At 41.2% G+C, this 22,127-nt stretch overlaps 2 protein-coding genes across 3 annotated transcripts in view; one reads left to right on the forward strand and one right to left on the reverse strand.

Annotated features, from left to right (window-relative positions):
• The first annotated feature begins 1,404 nt into the window (after positions 1 to 1,404).
• STOML3 (stomatin like 3) lies at positions 1,405 to 9,827 on the forward strand. Its single transcript, XM_072361264.1, has 7 exons — positions 1,405 to 1,579; positions 4,487 to 4,590; positions 5,318 to 5,390; positions 6,581 to 6,663; positions 8,097 to 8,300; positions 9,095 to 9,229; positions 9,379 to 9,827. The coding sequence occupies exons 1-7, from the start codon at positions 1,528 to 1,530 to the stop codon at positions 9,577 to 9,579; spliced, it is 852 nt and encodes a 283-aa protein (XP_072217365.1). The 5' UTR covers positions 1,405 to 1,527; the 3' UTR covers positions 9,580 to 9,827.
• Positions 9,828 to 10,241: 414 nt separating this feature from the next.
• The window catches only part of LOC140265330 (complement C4-A-like), a 47,761-nt gene continuing 35,875 nt past the window's right edge, over positions 10,242 to 22,127 (reverse strand). For both annotated transcript variants that reach the window (XM_072361254.1, XM_072361258.1), the window contains exons 31-42: positions 21,743 to 21,901; positions 21,097 to 21,156; positions 20,563 to 20,656; positions 19,616 to 19,784; positions 18,896 to 18,983; positions 18,218 to 18,292; positions 17,316 to 17,424; positions 16,532 to 16,621; positions 16,082 to 16,174; positions 15,245 to 15,328; positions 12,819 to 12,951; positions 10,242 to 12,126 (exon numbers count right to left, since the gene is read on the reverse strand). In XM_072361254.1, coding sequence (XP_072217355.1) covers positions 11,988 to 12,126; positions 12,819 to 12,951; positions 15,245 to 15,328; positions 16,082 to 16,174; positions 16,532 to 16,621; positions 17,316 to 17,424; positions 18,218 to 18,292; positions 18,896 to 18,983; positions 19,616 to 19,784; positions 20,563 to 20,656; positions 21,097 to 21,156; positions 21,743 to 21,901 — 1,293 coding nt within the window. In that variant the 3' untranslated portion in view covers positions 10,242 to 11,987. The remainder of the gene's footprint in view (positions 12,127 to 12,818; positions 12,952 to 15,244; positions 15,329 to 16,081; positions 16,175 to 16,531; positions 16,622 to 17,315; positions 17,425 to 18,217; positions 18,293 to 18,895; positions 18,984 to 19,615; positions 19,785 to 20,562; positions 20,657 to 21,096; positions 21,157 to 21,742; positions 21,902 to 22,127) is intronic.

The raw sequence follows: 22,127 nt of genomic DNA on the forward strand, positions 1-22,127 counted from the left end.
GGGTGCTGGTGTGTTTTACAGGTGGAGGCATGAGGGCTAGTGGCTGTGTGTCTGCATTCCCAGCATAGCCCAAGGAGAAATGATTTAAGATTGCCCTACCTTAAGATGCTTGAAACGGAATGAAAGTGCAGCTGAAGAGCACATATTTCTTTTACCTGCTGTCCTGTTAGTAGGCATCTGTCATGATTATTTCCAGTACCTGAAGGGGGCCTACAGAAAAGCTGGGGAGGGACTTCTTGTAAGGGTATATAGCAACAGGACAAGAGGAATTGGTTTTAAATTGGAAGAGGGTAGACTGAGACTAGATCTTAGGAAGAAATTCTTTACTGTGGGAGTGGTGAGACACTGGTACAGGTTGCCCAGTGATGTAGATGCCCCCTCCCTGAAGATGTACAAGGCCAGGCTGGATGGGGCTTTGATCAACCTGGTCTGGAGGGAGGTGTCCCTGCCTATAGCAGGGGTTGGAACTGGGTGATCTTAAAGGTCCCTTCCAACCCAAATCATTCTGTGATTCTATGAAAAGGTTTCATCTTACAGCCGAGAGGCCAAATCATGGGGGAAGTGCAACAAATGACTTCATACAGATATTGTGACACTGGGGAGAATAGTAAGATAAACATGCAAAACGCAGTTTTGCAAGCTGTGCTTATTGTTTCCACTGTAACTTAAAACATCCATTCAGCAAGGGTAGGTTGAAGTCTTTGTGAAGCTGGAAGATAATTCTCTGTGGAGCAATCAGTGTTGAATAACCCATCTGGGACCAATGTGGTCACTGACAGAGACGAAAGCTGGTGTGAAATGAAGCTGGAACCAGATTTTCCAATATGCTTGAGGTGATGGATGCCCACAACAAACAACCATAGAATTAATGCAGCTATATGTCGAAGTCATACACAACATATGAAAAAAAATATGCCTTTATTTTCTTCACAGGTAACAGTTTTGTGTCCTTTGAGAAGGCTGCTCTCTGCTGCTGCAGTCTTCCAACATAGCTTAGCTTAGAATGCTGTGCTACAATTACTACAGCATCACAGAATTGTTTGAGTTGGAAGTAACCTACCTACTGTGATGTAAAGTATCAAGAAATGTCTGAAGAAATGTCCACACAGCATGGGCACTTTGCCTACTAAAAAGTGAAGCAGAAGAGCAGTACTCAATGCATACACTCTAGATTTCTTCTCTTTTGTTTTCGATCTGCGTTGATAAATATTTCTGTAATTCACTGAAATAATTTCTAGTCTGGATACTGTATGGTGTAAAATCAGCTGAGCCATGTATTTCCCCAGCCAAAAGCCTGCCACAGAAAGCCATGGAATTACATCGGAGGCGACAGTGACCCACAAGTCTTTGTTTTTGTAAACATGCCCTCCTCACCAGGGTAACTGACTCCCAGAGGACTCTGATACAGGTGGGGATTTCTCCTTCTCTCCCTGAGCTGCCCTCTTTGGCATATCGCATGGGTGCTCTGCTGTGTCAAGGTATGTTGCTGTCCTGTCTGTGAGGGGATCAGAACTTCCCTGGAATGAGATGGATCCCACTGGAGAGGCACCCAAGAAAAACAATTCAGAACATCTAATTGGTAAGCATAATCTTTTTGTGCATGGTTATGTTTTTCGCTATGAAAACCAAACAAGAAGAAAACATATGTAAGCAGGCATTTGTTGTAAATCTCCCTATGGGCTGGAGATGAAAATCCATTATCTGCCACTGTAAGTGATGAGGCAAATTACATCCTACTGCACTGCCACTGTGCTTCAGCATTTACCTTCCAGGAAAATGACCCCGGGGACTAAAACTTCCAGCTTTTGGTAAATGCAGGGATGAGGTGGAAAGGGATTTTCAGCTCCAAAGGGAACTTAATGTGGTTGGGCTTGTGTGAGGAGCACCTAGTGCTCTCTTCAAGCAAAGGAACTGTTACCAAACCGAAGTTGTTTGGGGCAACGTGTGCTGTTTCCATCGTGTGTGGGCATAAGAATGGGTGGTGCAGTGGGACAAATGTGGGGACAACAATACTGGTTTGGGTACTTGTTGAAAGAAAGAGCATTCCTAATGGTTACAGAAGGCAGAGGCACCTTTTTGGACTGCAGATGCAAAGGAGGTTTCTGCCAGTCATGGCTATTGTAATCAATACACAGGTGCAGCAAAACTAAGTCACTGGCGTGTTGGTTTACTGGATTTATTCTTCACTATTGTGTTTTTGTAGAAACTCCTATTAATCGTGCATTTAAATGGTTTGAAATGTCAGAATTACCAGAGTATGTCTGTGATGGTCTTTGGAAACTAGGTCTATTGTGTAGTAAGCAGGTGTATCTTTATATCCTGCTTTTCTCATTGGAATCCCTGCTTTTAGCTGGTACGGCATCACCAGGACAGGTCTCATGGAAGAGTCAGTCATACTTTGTCAAGTTTTGGATGGGTGGGTGCTTTTTACCCATAGTTAAGATGAGTGATATTATGACCTGTCTCTTCTCATCTGTTTGAATACTGTCTTGCAAAGACATTGGCTCTCAGATAGTCCCCGCTCTCTGGATTGTGTCAGTCCTATCAGGTGTGTATCATTCCCATCCATCCTCACAGTGGTTTCATGATGGTTTTACCATCCAAAATAAGCTTTTGAGTGAGGGGGGTTCATGGCAAAGCTTGTCACTGGAGAAAAAGATTTCCAGGCACCTTTCTGCATACTAATCATTTAAGTGAAATAGGGACAGGGCAGAATGTTGTCTGCTGGTGAACAGAACATCCCTTTGTGATAAATTTCTGTAAACTTTGATTAAGATGATGATGATTAATGATGCCCAATCCACAACTTTCATAGATCTCTTTCCACTGATCAGAAGACAGTGAACTGGGCACTTCGTGTACCTGCTTTAGCCTGACACATTCTTGGTGTAATGTGAGGAACACTGTGGCAGTGAAAGGGTTAAAGCTTTTCACATGAAATCTCAACAGTCCTGTTTTTAAGCCCATGACCTTAGGATCTGCATGGTAATTTACTCATGGGAACTCCTCAAATCATTCCTAACAGTGACTATAGAATGGCTGATGATACCTCATTAAGCAGCTATGGAATATACATTATTATCAATTGGGAAGGGTCAGGAGGGATGCCAGGATCCCAGGGCAGCAGGTCTGTGTTCCAAATCTTGGCCCTGGACAAATACTTACTTCAGTGTGTGTGGTTAAATCTCAGAAGGGAAAACTGCAAGGAGCAAAGACGTAACACCCAGGTGTACAGTTAATGTGGGTTCCTTGCTGCAGCAGCCTGCAACGAGCTCTGCAGAGTTTCCTGCAAGAAGAAAGTGCTGTGGGAGGGCTTTGTGTCTCCTGCAGGATCATGGGGGTTTTCCAACAAACCTGTCTGCCCAGTCTGCTGGTCTGTTGCCTTGTGCCTCACTGATCAGGTAACCTCACACTATCTCAATGTGGTGGCAAGTTTTTTTTCACAAAGTGTATGTATGTTTTTCTTCCTATTTATCAGTTTCTGTCTGTATGTGAAGTTTACTTAATGTCAGAAATTTCCAGTGTTACTTTACACCACTGAAGTAACATCAAAAAACGCGCTGCATATTTGCATCGGCATGGGAGTGGATTTGTTTTTAAGAGCAGCACAAGTCAGAAAGGAAACAGCCTCGTGTGAGCCTCAAACTTGGCAGCTCTTTGGACAAGCCCAGCTGGTATCCCTGCATCTTCTGCTTCCCTTGTGGCTCTCCTGGTCCAAGACATAACTGCATTCAGCAGGATATGGTTCCACTGCAGTGCTCTGCCCTCACAGCAGGTTTCATGGCATCCATTCCTCACCCTCTGCTGCAAGGGCCCCTGCAGCTCCAGTTTCTGATCTCACCAAAGAGCAGCAGCTCCATGGTCCACTTTCCCCTACAAAGAGCCTCCCTGACTTCTAGCACACAAAAAACAACTCACCACCACCTTCCCTTCAGGCACTAAAATAATTTAATTGAGATGAGAAGAGCTAAGTGCAGTGAGAGCTACCCACAGTTCCTGGGTGTGCACTTAGACAACCACTAATACTGAAGCTTGTCTTCCAGTGGACGGACTGGTCCATCAGTATTCCTTAAAACCTCCATCTAAAGATGGAGGAGTTCCCCTCATTTTTTCTTATCTGCATTGTACAAACTAGATCTCCTACCCCAGGCGTAACACACTTTCTCAGTGATTCATATCCATATGGATATTCTACCTGATTAATTTATGCAAGTCCCCAGCTTTGGCAATGCCTTTCACTCCTCCTATTTCTTTCCTGCTATAAAGTTTGCTTTCTGAACCTTTTAACCTTTCAAGCAGGAGGAATATATATATGTCTGGATCTTTGGTTATGTGTTCGGCTTTCAGTGGGTGCTGAGAGGGAGAAGGACTTACTCTTTGTGGACCTTGCATTCCATAGTGATTGCAGTGGGTTAGGTCTGCACTCCTCTGATAACTCTTTTCAGAATTTGCATTCATTTTTCTCCTCTTCCTTATTGTTTTATAGCCGACAGGCGGGAAGGAATTGGTGTCTGCGGATGGATCCTGGTTTCCATATCTTTCCTGTTGGTGCTCATAACCTTTCCTATTTCCGTCTGGGCATGTATCAAGGTAAGCTATTGGGATGTGGGGCACCCAAAGAATGCTCCATTATTGTTGTTGTTACTGTTTTCTATCTGTTCAAATGTTCCCCATTCACTTTCTGGAAATAAGAAGGCTTTGCAGTGCAGTTGTGGTCTGAGACCAAGAGATTCATGTATTTCCACTGACTTTGTATATCAACAAAACCTTCTCATATGACTTCTTACCATATCAACTTCCATAGTCAGCTAAGCTTCCCTGCTCTATAGCAACCCTGAGAGAATAAATCTACAAACGTTTTGGAAGAACTCATACTTGACGCTGCCAGAAACAGCAAACAACAGATACTGATGGACAAAGGAGTAAGCCCACACACAGACTGACCACACAACCTGAGCCCACAGTCCCTTCAAGACATTAAATTATGACTAATTTAAAGAATTTTTTAGGTCTGAATTAGCAGAGCGATTGCCCTTAGCACCATACCATGTGTAGTTCTGAAGTAGTTATGTAGACATTCCGATGGTATACTCTGCCTACTGCTCTTCTGCTTGTAGAACTGGTGTTGAAAGAGCTGTGGTCAGCCTCATTAAATCAGCAGCATTTCTTGATTATTTGATCTATTTTATGACTTATTCACAGGACCAAAATCTGAGTTTTTCCAGCAATGATGTGAGAAAATGCATTTTTAATATTTAATGCCAGAGAGCATGAATAGGATTAGTTGTAAAATTCTAACTTTAAAATGTTTTCCTAGGTTGTCAGAGAATATGAACGTGCTGTTGTATTTCGGCTGGGACGTATACTGTCTAAGAAAGCCAAGGGACCAGGTGAATGCATGCAGTTTTACTCTATTAGGATGCACTGTAATCCCAAGGAAAATTGCAGAGGTCCGTGAAATCCTTTTTCAAAGCATACGGGGAATGAGGAGGTTTTCTGCTCCAGGTCCTTTGCCTATAGAACTTTTGCTTTCCTGAATAGACAGTAATGTCATCCCCACGTCAGAGAACAGCACAGAAAGTCAAAGGGCTTCTAGTTGAAGGTCTTCTGGTTGAAGAGCTGTTGTGGCTTTGCTGTTCAGTAGATTGGATGACTGAAGGTTGAGTTTACACTGCAGGCAATAGTGAGGTTTATGGGAGGTTTAAATGCAGTCTTCAGCTCAGATTGTTTTGAGTGACTGTGATGATGATTCTCCTTGCACTTCACTTCCAACACTACATGTTCTTGCCATCACTTTAACTGCCTTTGATTCTGTAAAATTATAAACATATCAGTGCAGGGGCCTTCCCAGACTTTTTCTACCTAGAGTTTGTTACATTTGAGTGGGGTCAGGCAGCGAATTTGCAAATAAAGAAACCCATCGATGCCAGCAATTTTCATTGGTGCAGCAACCACGTCTGTGCAGTAAACCTGGTCAGATTGGAAGTCGAAAAAAGAAGAAAAAAACCTTTTTTCAGATGGTGTCTTTCATCTTGAATAACAGCCAGCCATTGGGCAGGCACAGAGCTTCTCTGCATGGCTCTGTGCTCTTGTGATGGGAGAGTGGGGACTGCTTCACAGGACTGTTCAGATCTAAGGGCAGTGTTCCTCCTAACCTGAGAGCCTGAAGGTGGTGGAAGATTCTGGAAGAAGGTGCCTTTCCTGGATGGGCACACATACTGCAAATAGGATACGGCCGAAAGAATAGAGTTAGCAAAAGCATGGAAGGAATTTTTGCCACAAGTCTCATGGCAGATTTGAAACCAGAATGATGTCTATCCATTCCCAGACCACAACTCTAACCCATTAAGGTCTAATAAGTTCACATCATTTGCTGATATCTGCATTTCCCTCTATTATTTGAAAATGCAAAACTTCACTGTTGTCACCTATAGAAGGACATTTGCAGTAATAAAGTGCTGAATGGCTCCTTAGCTCTTTTCCCACCCTAAGGATGTTTCCATCTGCTTGCTTCATACAGGCACTAGGCTAAGACAGATCTCAGAAGCAAATGTTTCATCTAATTATTTCTTTATTTCAGGTTTGATCCTCATACTTCCATGTACAGATACGTTTATCAAGGTTGACCTTAGAACTGTTACGTGTAACATTCCTCCACAAGAGGTAACTATTTTCCAGCAGTCAGCTAGATCAGAAACAAAACAGAACTGATTCATGGCAAGATCAAAAATGATGCGGGTGCTTGGTATTCTTGCAGATGTGAGCTATATACCCTATAGAGTTTAGCTTATTTGCTTTGTCTCCTGACTTCCACAGACCGTACAAAACACCTGCTTATGGAAACCTGCAGATGCATCATTACAGGCCAGGCAAACTCCCCTTGCTAGTTAAAGAATAAAGAAGATGGGATTAGGGCTCTGAATAGGAGACAGCCAAGACAGGAGAAGCGAGGTTGCAGGGGTGCATGTGGGGGCTCCTCAAAAACAGAAAGCAGGAAGGATGATGGTTACATATTTGTGCTGTATGAGATTTAGCAGCTTTTGGCAAGGCTTCTGCAGATGTAAGCAGAGCTTCAATGGAGCACTTAATTGCCAGCTAGGGACTCTGAGAAGGGGAGCAGCCATGGAGAGTCATCAGTGCTCTGCTGTAACCAGCTGCCTGCTGAGGTGCAGAATCATAGAATCATAGAATGGTCCGGGTTGGAAGGGACCTCAAGGATAATCAAGCTCCAAGCCCCCTGCCACAGGCAGGGCCACCAACCTTCACATTTTGTATGAGACCAGACTGCCCAGGGCCCCATCCTACCTGGCCTTGAACACCTTCAGGGATGGAGCATCCTCAACCTCACTGGGCAGCCTGTTCTAACATCTCACCACTCTATCTGCAAAGAACTTCCCCCTGATATCCAAGCTAAATCTTCCCTCTTTCAACTTAAAACCATTTTCCCTTGTCCTGCCATTATCTACTCTTTCAAAGAGTTGACTCCCCTCCTGCTTATAGGCTCCCTTTAAGTACTGAAAGGTTGCAATGAGTTCACCCCACAGCCTTCTTTTCTCCAGGCTGAAGTGCAGGCACTTTACATCTGCAATAGCAGAATATGACACAATTCCTTTAGGAATACTGAAATGCCTTTCAGAATTTCTTCTCACTATTTTTGCACTTTGCTTTTCTCTTCAGCTTTAATTTTTGGTGATTCTCACAAACACATTGTTTGGAGAAAGTAGCACTACTTGAACAAACTCCATGCAATGTATAAAATCATTTCTGGCCCTTTCTACAAGGAAGGTACAGGATAACTATCATTTATCATTGCAGATGAAATTCATGCAGGTGAAGAGATTTACTTACTATTGAAATGTTTTTTTTAAAGCTACGTAGAACATTTTGCCCTAATTTAAACTGTTGGTGATGCAAGATGACTTCTTTGAAGTCATCTCCTGGAGAGAAATGCCAAAGAAACCAATAGGAATTCTTAGTTTCCATGAATTGTCAGGGTCTATTCTTCACTAAAGAAAAAGAATGACTATGACGGTCATTCCTTGTCAGGCTTTTTCTTGTTGGATACTTCTCTAATTCTGTATGTTTCTCCAACACAGATTCTCACCAAAGATGCTGTTACTACTCAGGTGGATGGGGTGGTGTACTACAGGATCCACAGTGCAGTCAGTGCTGTTGCCAATGTCAACAACGTGCATTCAGCCACTTTCCTCTTGGCACAGACAACCCTGAGAAATGTACTGGGTACGCAGACCTTGGCTCAGCTTCTGGCTGGTCGAGAAGAGATTGCACACAGTATCCAGGTAGATCTTGGTTTCACTGCCAAGCATGGAAGTTAGTTCTGGGGAGAAACGAATCAGAAATAATCTCATTTGTTTTCTTTAATAGTAGAAAAAACTTCCTATACCGCCCTTTCATTTAAACTTCTCATTGTTTGAAGTAAGAATTACTGGAAAGGTATTTCACTAGGTTGTTGTAGAAGAATTATTTCCTATCAAATGGCATGAAGATGATGAAATTATGTAATGAGTTGAATAAATCAGTGCACGCAGTCTTTGCCCAAAGTTGGCTGCAAGCAGTATGAAAGAAGACTGCTTTTTGTGGGAAACTCCACCCTAAGCAGACCCTCAGTGGAGTTCTTGTACCTGCTGTCATGGTGGCCAACATAGATCCTGAGTGCTGCAGGACTGTGATATATCACTTGCCACTAATGTGTGTTCGTACACTGTCCACATAATGCTATTCTTAAAGTCTCTTAAAGTAATCAGTTTCAGATACTTTAAGTATCAGTTTGTAAATGAGAAAAGTGCCTACCTGAAAGGAGAATAGCTTAGGGGAGCGCAGAGGTGATCCCCTACAAAAGCCTTACATAGGGAAAAACTTCAAGTATCAACCAGCACCTCACATCAGAGATCAGCAAGAGTTTCGAAAGGCTGGGGTACCTGCCGTGCTCACACCACTGTGTGTGCCAGCACCTTGGTAGGGTTCCATCTTCCTGTAGTCTGCTTTTTCTTCTGTTGATGTGGCATAGTAAATCCCACAGAGTTCTTCCTGCTCACCCTGTGTTCTTTTGCTGGGTATTGTGTTTGACTCCAAGGCCATCCTTGACAGTGCCACGGAGCACTGGGGAATCAAAGTGGCTCGCGTGGAGATCAAAGATGTCAGGATTCCTGTGGCCATGCAGAGGGCGATGGCAGCTGAAGCAGAGGCTACGCGAGAAGCAAGAGCTAAGGTGAGATCCATGGCTATGCTTACCCCCCAGTCTGCAATGTCCTGTATCTTTCTTATGGGCACTCAAGTGCTTCTGTTTCTTATTGTGAAGGTGGATTTCCCCACTACTGGCAGTGTTGCATTGCCATTTCTATTTCTTTTACATCACAGGTTGTGGCAGCAGAGGGAGAGATGAATGCTTCTAAAGCCCTCAAGCAAGCCTCCATGGTGCTGGCTGAGTCTCCAGCAGGTCTTCAGCTGCGCTACCTGCAAACGTTGACAAGTTTGGCAGCAGAGAATAATTCCACTATTGTCTTCCCTCTGCCTATTAATTTGCTTGATGGTTTGGGGCATAAAAATAGAGGGGGATAGAAGTTGATTTGCGCTAGCTGCTTGGGCTGAAACATCTAAAAGGTTTCCCATGAAACAAAGGGTTCCAGATTACCAAAGTAGAGTAAAATAAAAATAAAAAATAGTTTAAGAACCACACATTCTGCATTTGAACAAAGAAAGTTGCAAAATTCAGGCACTGAGCAGTTTTATTTTAGACTTGTCTTGAGATGAAAAGGAGGAAAATAATGTAAAATGCATGTTAGATCTAATAAGAAAATTTATTGATGCTTTCACTGCATACTGCACGTGCTTGAGTGTAGCAATTATTTGGTGATTTGTGTGCTAAGCAAGAAACTGTGAGCTCCTGATGAGTGCACAGATCTACTCCATGAAGCAGAAGGGCCAGATGGTGGTGCGTAATTCAAGTCCCATGAAAAAGAAGAAATGATTTGGCCGTAACGGTAGTGTGCTTAGTATTACCTCTTAACTATAAACAGAATTACTGGATAATTGATATGTCAGTGGAACAGCTTATTCTTTATCACAGAATCATAGAATGGCTTGGGTTGGAAGAGACCTCAAAGATCATCTAGTTCCAACCTCTCTGCCACATGCAGGATTGCCATCCGCTAGCTCAAGTACCAGACCAGGTTGCCCAGGGCCTCATGTAGTCTGACAGTGAACTTCTCCAACCTTAGATAAATGGAAATTAGCAGTAGCTTTAATGACCTCATCTGGATTTTTCCACATCACTGATATTTCTATAAGCTCTTTAATAAAAGGATAAGAATCTATGTCCATGTATTACAATCACATTTCTTATATCTGAAAGCTGATGCAAACCTCTGCAAAACAAATTGTTATGTGTTAATTTAAGCATCTAATTTTCATCCACAAGAGGCTTCTTATCCTACCTTGCAGACGTCATGAAGTGGTGATGCAGGTTTTCATAGAAAGAGCCTTCCCCACCCTCCATCCATGCAATGTCCTGAAGCTGAGTGGGGGGGCACTCCTGAGTTTAGCCTGCAGTAATGCTGAGTTTGTGGCCTTCAAAAACAGCTGAGCTGTTCACATGGCTGGCACATAACAGGCTAGCTGTACATGAATCTGAAGGCTCTTGCAGTGTAGATGCTCTCTCTGGTGGATGCTGTTGCTGTGTAGAATCTCAAACACACAAGGCTCACTGTTGCTCCTTCTATACAGTAGTGTCATTTAGCTCCATATTCACATGATCAGCATGGGCCTACTAATTATACTGTTGATTCAGGCCCATCTTGTTTTGGCTGCAGAATAACACAAGCAGCCCAGGTAGCAAATTTTTGTACTCAATAACTTCTGGCAGAAAGACAGTGATATGAGCATCTGAGGATGGTGACCTGCTCAGCAAACACAGCTTTTCACTGCACCTCTTCTCTGCTTCAGAGATGACTGCCAAATGGCATTTTCTTGGCAAATAGAAGGTGTAAAACCTACATTCACAAGTCATCCTTCTTAACATTTGCTGCAGATGCTCCTATTTTAAGAAAAGGGATGTTTTGAATTTGGGGGTTATTTTTCATTGTCAACTTAGTTTAACATATGTAGAAGTATTTATAACTCCTTTGCCTGACAAATGTTGCAATTCCACTACAGAGCTGTTTGCCTAGCTGGAAAAGCAGCAACGCTTTAGAGAAATGCAGCCATAGTCTGCACCCCTTCTTTAGAGTAGTGCAGATTAATTAAACTGTAGGAAGGAAAAGATTGAAAGATATGTGACTATAGTTGGAAAACAGCTCTGTGCCCTCAGTGAGCCACTAGTGCTAACAGCTAGGACTCTGGGGTCAGGTACATCCAGACCAGTTGTATATTCTTGATGCTGAGTCAGTTCCAGTTTAAAAACTGTGTATGGGAATCCTACTGTGAGTACAAGTGGGTTCATTTGCTTCCCCATATGAACTCTCACAGAAACGATGTGCTGAAGCATGAGTGCTAATATCTTTTATTTCAGCAGCAAGCTGTACTTGGTAAGCCCATAAATACAAAGCCTTCTTTCTGACCCATGCAAATCTCTTGACAGTGACTGAGGGAATCAACCAGCTCTACAAGAAAAATGTTCTATTAAAACAACCCTTTTTCATTTGATCCCCTCCAGTATAATTACACCATTGAGTAATGGGTCAGGGAGCAGAAACTTTTGCTCCCTCTTCACCAGAGTGTACAGAGTACAGGGTGCAGTAAACTCAATAAACAGTAGGATAGATGCAATTTTTATCATGTTGCCCCCATATGTAGATCTACAAGAAGGTATCCCATTCAGGAAGTACACCACTGAAAGAAAAACAGACAGCAACAGAAGCAGCTCTGTGGTGTCTCCGGTGCATCTCTGATGTACAGGATTTGCAAGAAAAAAATCAGTAAGGAGCTGAGTTGCAGTAACACAGGTGGGATGCGAGGAGCAAAGGAACCTTTCAGAAGAGGCAAATGTTGTCAGACTTGTTCAGGAAGCCCTGCAGGTAAGCACAGGCTTGCCGGTTACGGGTGGTGCGGCACTCCTTGTCTTCTGGAATTTTCTCCACCCAGGTTTGCGAGTCAAGGAAGTACTGCATCCTGAGTAAAGTAAAGGCAGTGAGTTGTCAGCATTGACAGAGAGAAACAGGAAAGCACAAACCATGTGAAGCTGCCTTTCTCTGTCAAGATTCTGTGGAGATAGTCTCCATCCTGGAAGCTTCCAAAGGCACTACCTTTCTCCAGTTCTGTCCTGAGGAATCAAATATTTAAGATGCTTTCCTCACTGAATATTTATTAAGGACAGACTAAATTCCTCCTATAAATTCTCTTTTTTTTTATACAAGTATGACAGTGAGAAGTTAGAATAGCAAGCCATGTGCACACTTGATGTAACAGAAATGTTGAGTGCTGCTCTTTGATATAGTCCCACCCATTTCTTTTGCAAATGCATAAACTGTGTAAGACATCTGCAGTATAAGCAATAATGCAGCACTTCCCGTTCTCCCTTTCAGCTGTGATTTTTTAACCCAATGGACGAAGGGACAGATTTTGATTCTTAGAAATGTGGGAATCAGGCTGTACACAGATAGATTTGACTGGCTCAGCTGTTTCCCACAGCTGCCCTTTTGACTTTAGGTTGATACTCTGCATTTTAGTAAAGCCAACAGAATCAGTCCTGTAGAAATCTGGTCCTCCCTTTGCTTTCTGGAATCATTCCAGCACTTCTGACTATCAGCTTTATTCATGATCTGTGCTAGCAGCCTCTGTGGCTCAGAAACTATTGCACTTACTTGTTGTTGCAGTCGACAGTTTGCCCATCTTTCCCCATGAGAAGGTACCGTTTGCCAGCTACCATGTCTAGCGTGCAAGAGGAGCGCTTTAGGAACTGTCGATGTGCTCCTATTTCAATGCTTTCATCAGTAGCTGTGGTATGAGAAGAGAAAAACCCATAAACTTTCCCGCTGAAGAGCAAAACAATAGCCTATGGGACACAAATCTTTTCAGTCTTTTATAATACTGCTAAATTAAGCTATTATTTCATTTGGGAGTAAACGCTGTGGTGGGACATATTCCCCTTAACATTTCTTGGTAAGTCAGTTTTTCCTTTTCTGGTGGTCTTAGCCTCTTTAACAGTTGTGGAAAGAGCTTCTTTGTGCTTTTTGATCTCCACATCAAAGTATCTTAGAAGATTGTGGTCTAAGTTCTGGCTCAGATGCTCATTCATTTAAAAGCTGCAGTGCCCATTACTGAAATGGCATGAGATATGGAAAGATACTTATTTAGCAAGCTAATGCAGGATATGAGTATACTGAGTTTTCTTCTGCTAGAACATCAGTTCACAAAGTCCATTTGGAAAACAAAATATATGCAGATTACATCAGTATGTTATTTTCTTACATTCTTTCTAACAATAATGCAAACTGTGGTGCACAACTGGGGTGACAAAATCAGCCTCAAACCAGATTAGATCTCAGGTAAGACACCACAGACTTCCTAACAGCTATCAGAAACTTGTGCAGCCTCTGCTGTCTGAAGCATTGTATTACAATTACGAAAAGTTTAATATTCTATATGAAATCCGAGGAACAGAATAAAAACCTGATTTGGAATATTTTAACACTGATAAGATTTCAGAGAATTTGAGACAGAGTGCTAAACTGTGAAACATAGCACTAAGAACCATATCAATTTCCTAGTTTGAAGTTCAAAGAACGTAAAGGAGTGTTAAGATGAATCAGAATTATTTGAGAAAATTACCAAATTTTGCCTCAGGTTCATGATGTTTAAATTACCACGGTGCTTCTCACTTCAAATGCTTCACAAATCTCCTGGCAGATTTCACACTCTAGGGATCATCAGCCATTAATGTAACAGTTGTTATATAATTATGCAATTTTCAATCTCCATTTATATATAGAGATATTTATGTATATATAAGTGATGATATATATGATTTTGATATATATAAATGTATCTCCCTCTCTATATATAGATGATTTGGATGCCACTGCACCTTCCTTTTTCTTCATTATCATGGCTTAGTTCCTCTTTCCAGACTTTACCAACCCCACTGAAAAAATCTGATGCTTGTAACCTGTTTCATACAGTACAAACAAAGAAATATTTTAAAGAAGGAGGTGGGAATGAGAGAAGTCACCTTTTCTGTTCAACTTTAGATTCAAAAAATACCTATCTCTTTCAAGAACCAAGAAGCAAAATATTTCCAGGACTTGCCCATGAGCTGCAAGAACAAACGAAGTGAGGCCCATAGCTTTAAGTTCTTCAGAACCTGTAGGTTTCCTGGAGGCATTAAAGAAACTTTCCCTCATGGTATTGTAATCTCCCAGAGGCAGTGTTTTGATCATGAAGTGTATTATGATTTCCCTGAATATGGAAAGTCCTGATTATCACTGGCATATCTCTGGATGCATGGACTACGGACCTGATCTTCTGACAAAGTGGACATTTGGCACAGATCATAGGTTGTGTGCCCTAAAGCACTGGCTGACATCACTTGCCCTGTAGGCAAAGATCAAGAGAATGAGATAATTATTCTCCTTAAGGAAGGGAAGTTTTGAAACCTTTATAGTTTACAGTCTCTGGCTGTCAAACTCAAAACTGAAAACCACATGATAGCTTGGTGGCTGAAGTCTGAGATGTCATCTGACAGCCTTTTCAGAAATTACTTTGAAAAATGTCAGTGTTCACTGATGCTGCTGATAAAGTAACATTCATGTGGGCACAGCTGGAATGGCAGGCCTGAAAAAGGACATTGTCTGAGAGCTGTGCAAATCTTTGCATTGCAACAAAAGAAATAAAAATGCTTCTTGTTATTACAATTATTAAAATGATATACAGAGGACCTAATATACACAAAGTACAAGTTTTGGAGGGTTTGCTTTAGACTAGCCCCAGTTTGGAGCCATAGATTAAATGCAGCCGCAATATGTCTTCTGGATTAGTTTCATCTGAAAGGATGGGATGTGTGTGCTCTGAGATTGCCCCAGAGTGTGAACCAAAGCAACCTACAGCTGAGCTGAACCTAAGAGTGATGTAGCTGCATCAAGTCAATAAATCAGACTTCTTTCAGGCCTAACATATTCGACTGTATTTCTGACAGTGAGACAAGGCACCTGAATGGCTCATGTTGGCTAGTGTTTAATCACATTTTTTTCCTTCAGGTGGAAAAAAAGGAACTAAACATGTTGATACTTACTGAATTTAAGGATTCTCTGAATTTTGACCTCATAGTAATCAAAAACATTCTTCTGTGTACTGTTGAGGAGCTCCACTTCATAGACTACAACAGACAGCAAATGTGTGAGGGTACATGGAAACATGAAGTCACATCCAGAAACAGAAAAACAGCTGTGTTTTTATCCCATGTCAGCGCAGAGGCCAGTATGCTATCTTTTCACAATTCATGGCAATATAAAAGACAACAGGACAGTTATCCTTATCCTGTGTACCTAATATATTTTCAGCAAGTCTGGTGCTAATCATTAACCTCTAAATTTGTATTTTATTTGGCTATATATCTTTTGGAATAAGCTACTGTATATGATTGAGTTCTTGCTTTTTCTTCACCAAAGCTGCTAAATCAGTTTTCCTTCAGTAGCTCTTCCAATTTCCATCCACAGAATAAGTCAGACAGGCAAATTAAACAAAGAGAAACTATTCTCCTAGCTCTGCAGAAGTGAACTGCTAAGCTTTGGAATGCTGTCTATGAAAACTGCACTTTATATCATAAATCCTCTAAAATTATGGATCATGGGGTCAGTGGTACTCACACCACTGATCTTTTCTGAGCCCTGCAATACAATGTTATACATTTTTCCTTCTTCAGCATCCAACTACAGCTTTCAGAAGTCTTTATTTTTCCCCTTCGACCTCAGATGACAGCGTTAGTGTTTCATCTCCTCAGTCTCCTGGCCAGATAAAGGAACTATTCTCATTTCAGGAGAGGTCTAGGCATATAATACTCCAAATTTATCCTTACATTTTGAAAATAACTGCTTTTAAAATACATTGACAATTGTCTTTCATGCCTTACCATAATCTGCAATGGGCTTGTAGCACACAAAATTAAAACGTGAGTTTTCATTCAAGTTTTTACTGAAAGTTGATTTTTGTCTTGGGCAAGGACCTAGAAAGAAGAAAAGAAATGACTTATCTGTCTCATAGTTGTGTATACTTAGATGCAGTCTAAAATTATTCATCCACTCAACATTATAACAGAAAACAAAAGAGCTGACAACTTCATTAGAAGTGTGGTAATTATTATTCTTATTTTTTAACATAGGCATATGTTTACAGGTATCACATGCAACTATCAAAATAATCCTGGATATCTTCAAAACAAAAGTTTTTAGTCATACGTGAGCGGATATTTTGCGTTCTAACTTATGCATTAGGGTAAATGCATAAAACAAATGCATAGGTCTTTTCTGAGTATAAGAATTCTCCCATGCATTTACAGCTGGTATATCTAGATGTTCTTTACCTTCTGCACACTGGCAAACCTCGGCATGGCACACCTTAGCAAGCATGGCGCTGTGCTGGGGAGCACTGTAGAAGACACTGCACTTTCTGTCTGTGGAAATGAAACAAAGTGATCTGGCTTACAGTGCTCAGATGGAAGGGCCTAATTACCTGAACTACACTTGTTTTTCAGTTGATGCAGAGAAATCAGCGTATGAAGGGGTAAAATAGACCTCAGAAATCCACGAAGACCTGTAACCTAAGCACCTACATGCTGTACAGGCACTTGACTTTTAGCTGGGCTACAACCTGGGTTGTTGCTTCTGTGGTTTTATTTTTTGTTGTTGCTGTGGCTGCTGTTGTGGCTTTAAGTTGTATTCTCCCCCCCTTTTCTTTTGTTCTGTCTGAAAAACATCCATCTTAATTTTATAGTTTAGCAATAGGGCAGCAATGACCACAAGGTGTTTCAGAGGGAGGAGACAGGATCACCAATGGTTTATGTACCCTTAGACAACAAATAGAAAAGTCAGCATGGATGAAGCTCTAAGTACTGTAAACTGTCAGGGACTCCTCAGCTTCAAGCAAAGTAGAGGTTTGACCTAATTTTCAAATATTGTTATCAAAATTCTGTCAAATGGTGATCTTAAACTGGGATATCAATACACATAATTGCAGACAGGTCATTTTAATACTCAGCAAAATCACATGATTTCACACTACATTAAAAACACCTTTTAAGAAACTACAGTTTGCTATTAAAGGTCTCTCTTTCTGACCATTTACGTATCACTTTTATATGCCCTTACCTGGGCTGTAAAAATCATACAGGATGGCATTTGCTGGCTGAACCAAGCCCATTGGATTAATTTGCTTTGCCCCGAATATTATACAGTCTGGCTCTGGTCCACTTGTGAGCTGGACAAGAAAGGAACAACAGTTGTGATGTGCAAGCTAACTTTCCCCAGTTAATTCCTTACTCATTTGTGCCTGTACCAGCCTGGCTGGTGTGCTTCTGATGGCATGGATGAGTTAATTCTGATAATTCTATATTCAATTAGAAGACGCCTTTTATGTTTTAACTGAGAAATGTGGACCACAGAATCATAGAAGATCCTCTGTTGGAAGGGACCCTCAAGGATCATTGAGTTCAACTCCTGGACCAACCTCCCCCACCCCTCCCCTGATGCAGCTTCATGCCGTTCACACAGACCCTGTCGCTGCCCCTCCGCTCCCTGTGAGGAACCGAAGCTGCCATCAGGCCTCCCCTCAGCTCCTCTGCCCTGGGCTGAACACAAGGGACCTCAACTGCTCCTCACACATCTTGCCCTCCAGACTCCTCACCATCCTCATAGTCCTGCACTGGACACCATCTAGCAGCTTTATATCCTTCATCGACAACTATAGTGTCCAACACAGAAACTAGAGGATTTGATGACTACACCTGCTTATTACTGTATTGATCTTGATCAAGAAATACTGAACTTCACTTGTGAGGCACAGCCTCCATCTATGACACAGAAGAGCTGAAGATGAACGTGCACATCTCCTGCCTTTACCTCCCCTGCCCTCTTTGAACTGAACTTTCAATACTAATAAATGATGAAAATCACAGAAAGGCAATGGAGTGTGAAAAACAGTAGTAGGTTTAAAAGGAAGAATTTGTATATTAACTGAAACATCAGATCATAAAACCACCGGGCTTGCTTACCTCTCCAAAGTACAGCAAAACCTTCCCTTCCTTGTACTCAAAGTGCTGAATATATTGATCTGAAGATGTTACCAACTACAGAAAGACAACAACAAAATCAAAACAACAATGTAGGACTGTAACACCACTACTATCATCCTCTATATCCGGGTTTGCTTTGTTGAGACATTTGTATTATCCTGCTTTCTTTCTTCCTCCTTAAAGGAAACAGTGCCTGTGAGCACAAACCTAGGCAAACCTCCACTAGACCCGCAGGCTATAGAGCAAAAACTCTGTAGCTACCTTCACAGAGTGCCATACTGCATGTCCCTGCCACTGTGCTCTGTAGGCAGCGTGCACAGATATTTTTGTCTTCTGTAATCAAAGAACACACTGTTTTGCTTTGTCACAAGACAGCAATGCCAGCAGGGATGCGAATATGTGTAAAGACAGGAGAATGTGTAAGCACTCTAAAAAGCCTTGTGCTAACTTCTACTACAAGGAACTACAGGCCATGTTCAGTTCACTGGCAGCTTTTCGATTCTTGCATATATTTAATGAATACTTTTTTCAAAGCCAGATAATGAAAATATGCCTATCCTTTCATTATTCTATATACCTAGGAAAGACTTACAAAGATAAAATTTGCATAGAAATGTTACCAAAGAATGCCATAAAAAAAAAAGTGTGTTTTCTCACCTGTTCAAGATCATTGGTGTCAGGCTCCAAGCCACTCAGCAGAGAGAGATCAACCAGGGACATCTTTGGTGGATTGGAACCTGTGGACCTTTATAAGGGTTCACTATTAGCAGTGAACATCTGCACTGAACTTTGTTCAGCTTGTTCTCCAAGCTTTGTTTGGAGAGGTTAGCTCTCCTGGCTCAAAACAAAAACAAACCCCACCAACATTCTGCTCCATTTAGGTTTCTTATGTGGATTTTAATGTGCTTATTAGCTTCCTACCACAGTAAATGTCATGAAATAACATTAGCTACAAATGCTAGTCAGATGGTCATCCAAAACACAGGTGCCTCGTCTGACCTTGTCATCTAGGCTTTCATTATACCTGTCCCTGGGCACCACTGAAAAAAGCCTGGCTTGCATGTAAAAGACTTCTTTCAAATGAATAGACAGCCAGAATACTTTGAATATCCCCAGAGAGCCAAATATCACCAGTGAGTTTGTTGGGGCAGATCCTGAAATGGGTGTTTGAAGTCTGTGTAAACCATCTAAATGTACATTGCTTGGAAACTGACTGTCCTGCTGTGGAAATAAGGATGCAGATTCTCTCCATTTATGTGTAACTACAGAAGGTTACCCACTTGAATGCTGAGTACATGGATATGAAAAAGGTGAGCAAGAAGAACTGCAAACAAAAATGAAAGTATGTCCTAATGAGAGGCTGATCTCCAGACCTACCTGACACAGACTCTGTACTGCAGAGATTCTGTTTTAGTGGGCAAGATCACATCCCTTTTCCTTCTGCTGCGGATATCAAACCAGTCTATTCTAGACAGGGTCTCAGAATCACTGGAGGCTGTATTAAGATAATCTTCATCATCATAATTTTCCTCTGAGTATACAGTGTCTGGAAGTGACAGACACAATCAGCCATTTAGAAATTTGACTGAAATTCTTGCAATTTCATTTCTTTTATTTATTTATTTATTTATTATTATTTATTATTATTTTATTTTTTAATAGTGATAGATAAAATGGACAGCCACGTTACCTGTATGGGATGTTGTTAAAGTTTGTGTTACACCATCTCAGTGTTTCTAATCAGTTCAGTGTTAAAATTTGAGCAGTAATTTTAGTAAGGGTCAGCAGATCTAACTAAGAATGGTGTTTGTGCCATCTATTAACATATAAAGTACAATCCTTGCCACAAAAAAATACCTATTTAAACCGAAGTAAAGAAAAATGCAGGCAAATGCAGACATAGGCACAGAACCTGTGCTTCAGAGAAATGAAAACTTAGTCTTGACTATATGAAAATATCTAAAGCAAATCTACCCCCCATATTGTACTCTAAGGCTGCTCGATAGGTCTGTTATTAGTGGAACAACTGAGCTCCCTGCACGGGAGCCAAGAACACAATGACAGGAGTTTATCTCCATCTCTTCCAGGTTACACTGAAAAGTTAACAGTATTAGCAATGCAACACTTAGGTACTCTCTGCAGCCACAGTCATTGCAAGAGTTATTCAACTATTTAAAAACTGAATGCATCGATAGCTGTACAGGTTTCAGAGACCTCTCTCTTTCCTTGCTTCACTCTTTATTCCCGCTCTCCATGGCTGGAAAGTCATTGAATAATTATTATCCAAACGTGTTACCTGTGAGTTTCAACCATTTTTCACTTACCAGAATATTTAATCCTCCCTTCCACTTCCACTGTCAAAATCAGGTCAGTACATGGATTGTTTTTCAGCTCAGGTGACCAGTACATTTTCAGTATCTAAGACAAAACCACAGATATCAAACTTATAAAAATGTCATTTAAATGACATGTGATTTTCTCTTCCAGGGCTTTAGCAAATGTCGATGAGACTTGGAGTGCAGAGGGAAACACAAGTCTCTCAGAGACACTGATTAGTCTTAGAGAACTGCCATGGGTAAAAAAGGAGAAGTCCTGCAAACCTCAAATTGCCTGAGTTCTCTGACACAATTCTCCATCCCCACCACAAAAGGCCCTTTCAATCTCCCAACACTTCTTTAGCTCTTTGGATTTCATGATGTTAAAAATAGGCATTATTTCAGGGCAGTTTGCTTGCCATTAATTTTAGAGACTTGATGGTAGGAATAGAAAGAATGAAGACGTGCGGTAGTTTCCCTCAGTGTTCAAAAAGGAAATAAAAGAAGTCCATCTGGAATCTGAATTTCCAATTTATGGCTTACACTCATTGTCCCATTTCCTCTGCCTTGTACAGACACTTCAAGTTTTCTCCCAAGATCGAACTGCAAGCAAAAGCAAAATATTAAAGATTTAGTGTGTGCTCAACATTTGTTCTATTGCTTTTCTGTGATCAAAACAGCCTCTTTGTCTTTCCCCTCAGAAGATATGGGAAATCTTATGGAAGGGGTTATGAGACCCCACATCTAATGGGATTTTTAGTGTGCTGGGCTGGAACATCTTGTTCTGCCATTCTGTGGCCCAGGAGGCAAATTTTTCCTGAGTTCATTATTCCCTCTATAGCCAGAATATGACATTCCTTTAGGTCCCAAAACAGTGAATATCAGAATATTCCCCTGCTCTCTTCTTCCTCACTCCTTAGAAAGACTTTGAATATTGTCTTGGTTTCTCTCTACTGATGGAGGATGTTCACATCACCAAAGTTCTTGAAGGGGGGTGGAAGGACCTATAAACTATGCTTCTAGGCAGATGGTGATTTATTTTTTTTCTTTAAAAAGATTATTTTATTGCTTTTTTACAGATTAAAATATTGAAAACTAAATGATTGCTTAACGTGAGAAAAGCTACACCAAGCAGTCCAATGCTTCTCGTGTCTGAGCAAAAAATATTGAACAAAGAATAATTGTGTACCTCTAGCATCTTCTGAATCCCTTCGTTAGTATCAGTCAAAGTAATAGTGTAGTCCTCTCTCCTTCCAGGTGTTCCTATTCTTACAGTCAGGTTGGTGGGAACAGTATTCAGTGTCTTTATGCTGTATGCTGACATTGCTTCCAGGGCCACCACTGTGTCCTAGTTGAGACAAAAATGAAAAAACAAAACAGAACAACAACAACGAACGAAAAAAATGCCCCTGAATTATACTGGATTAATTCTACAATACATATGATTGATCAGTTATCTAAGGCTGTTCTTCAGTTCTAGCTATTATGCTGGTTTGAAGTTCCATATCTGTTCTCACCTGCATATACTGTTCATTTTATTTCTCATCTTCTTCCTTTGTCATTAGAAAACACTG

Source organism: Excalfactoria chinensis, chromosome 1 (genome assembly GCF_039878825.1).
Source record: "Excalfactoria chinensis isolate bCotChi1 chromosome 1, bCotChi1.hap2, whole genome shotgun sequence".
NCBI classification, from domain to species: Eukaryota; Metazoa; Chordata; class Aves; order Galliformes; family Phasianidae; genus Excalfactoria; species Excalfactoria chinensis.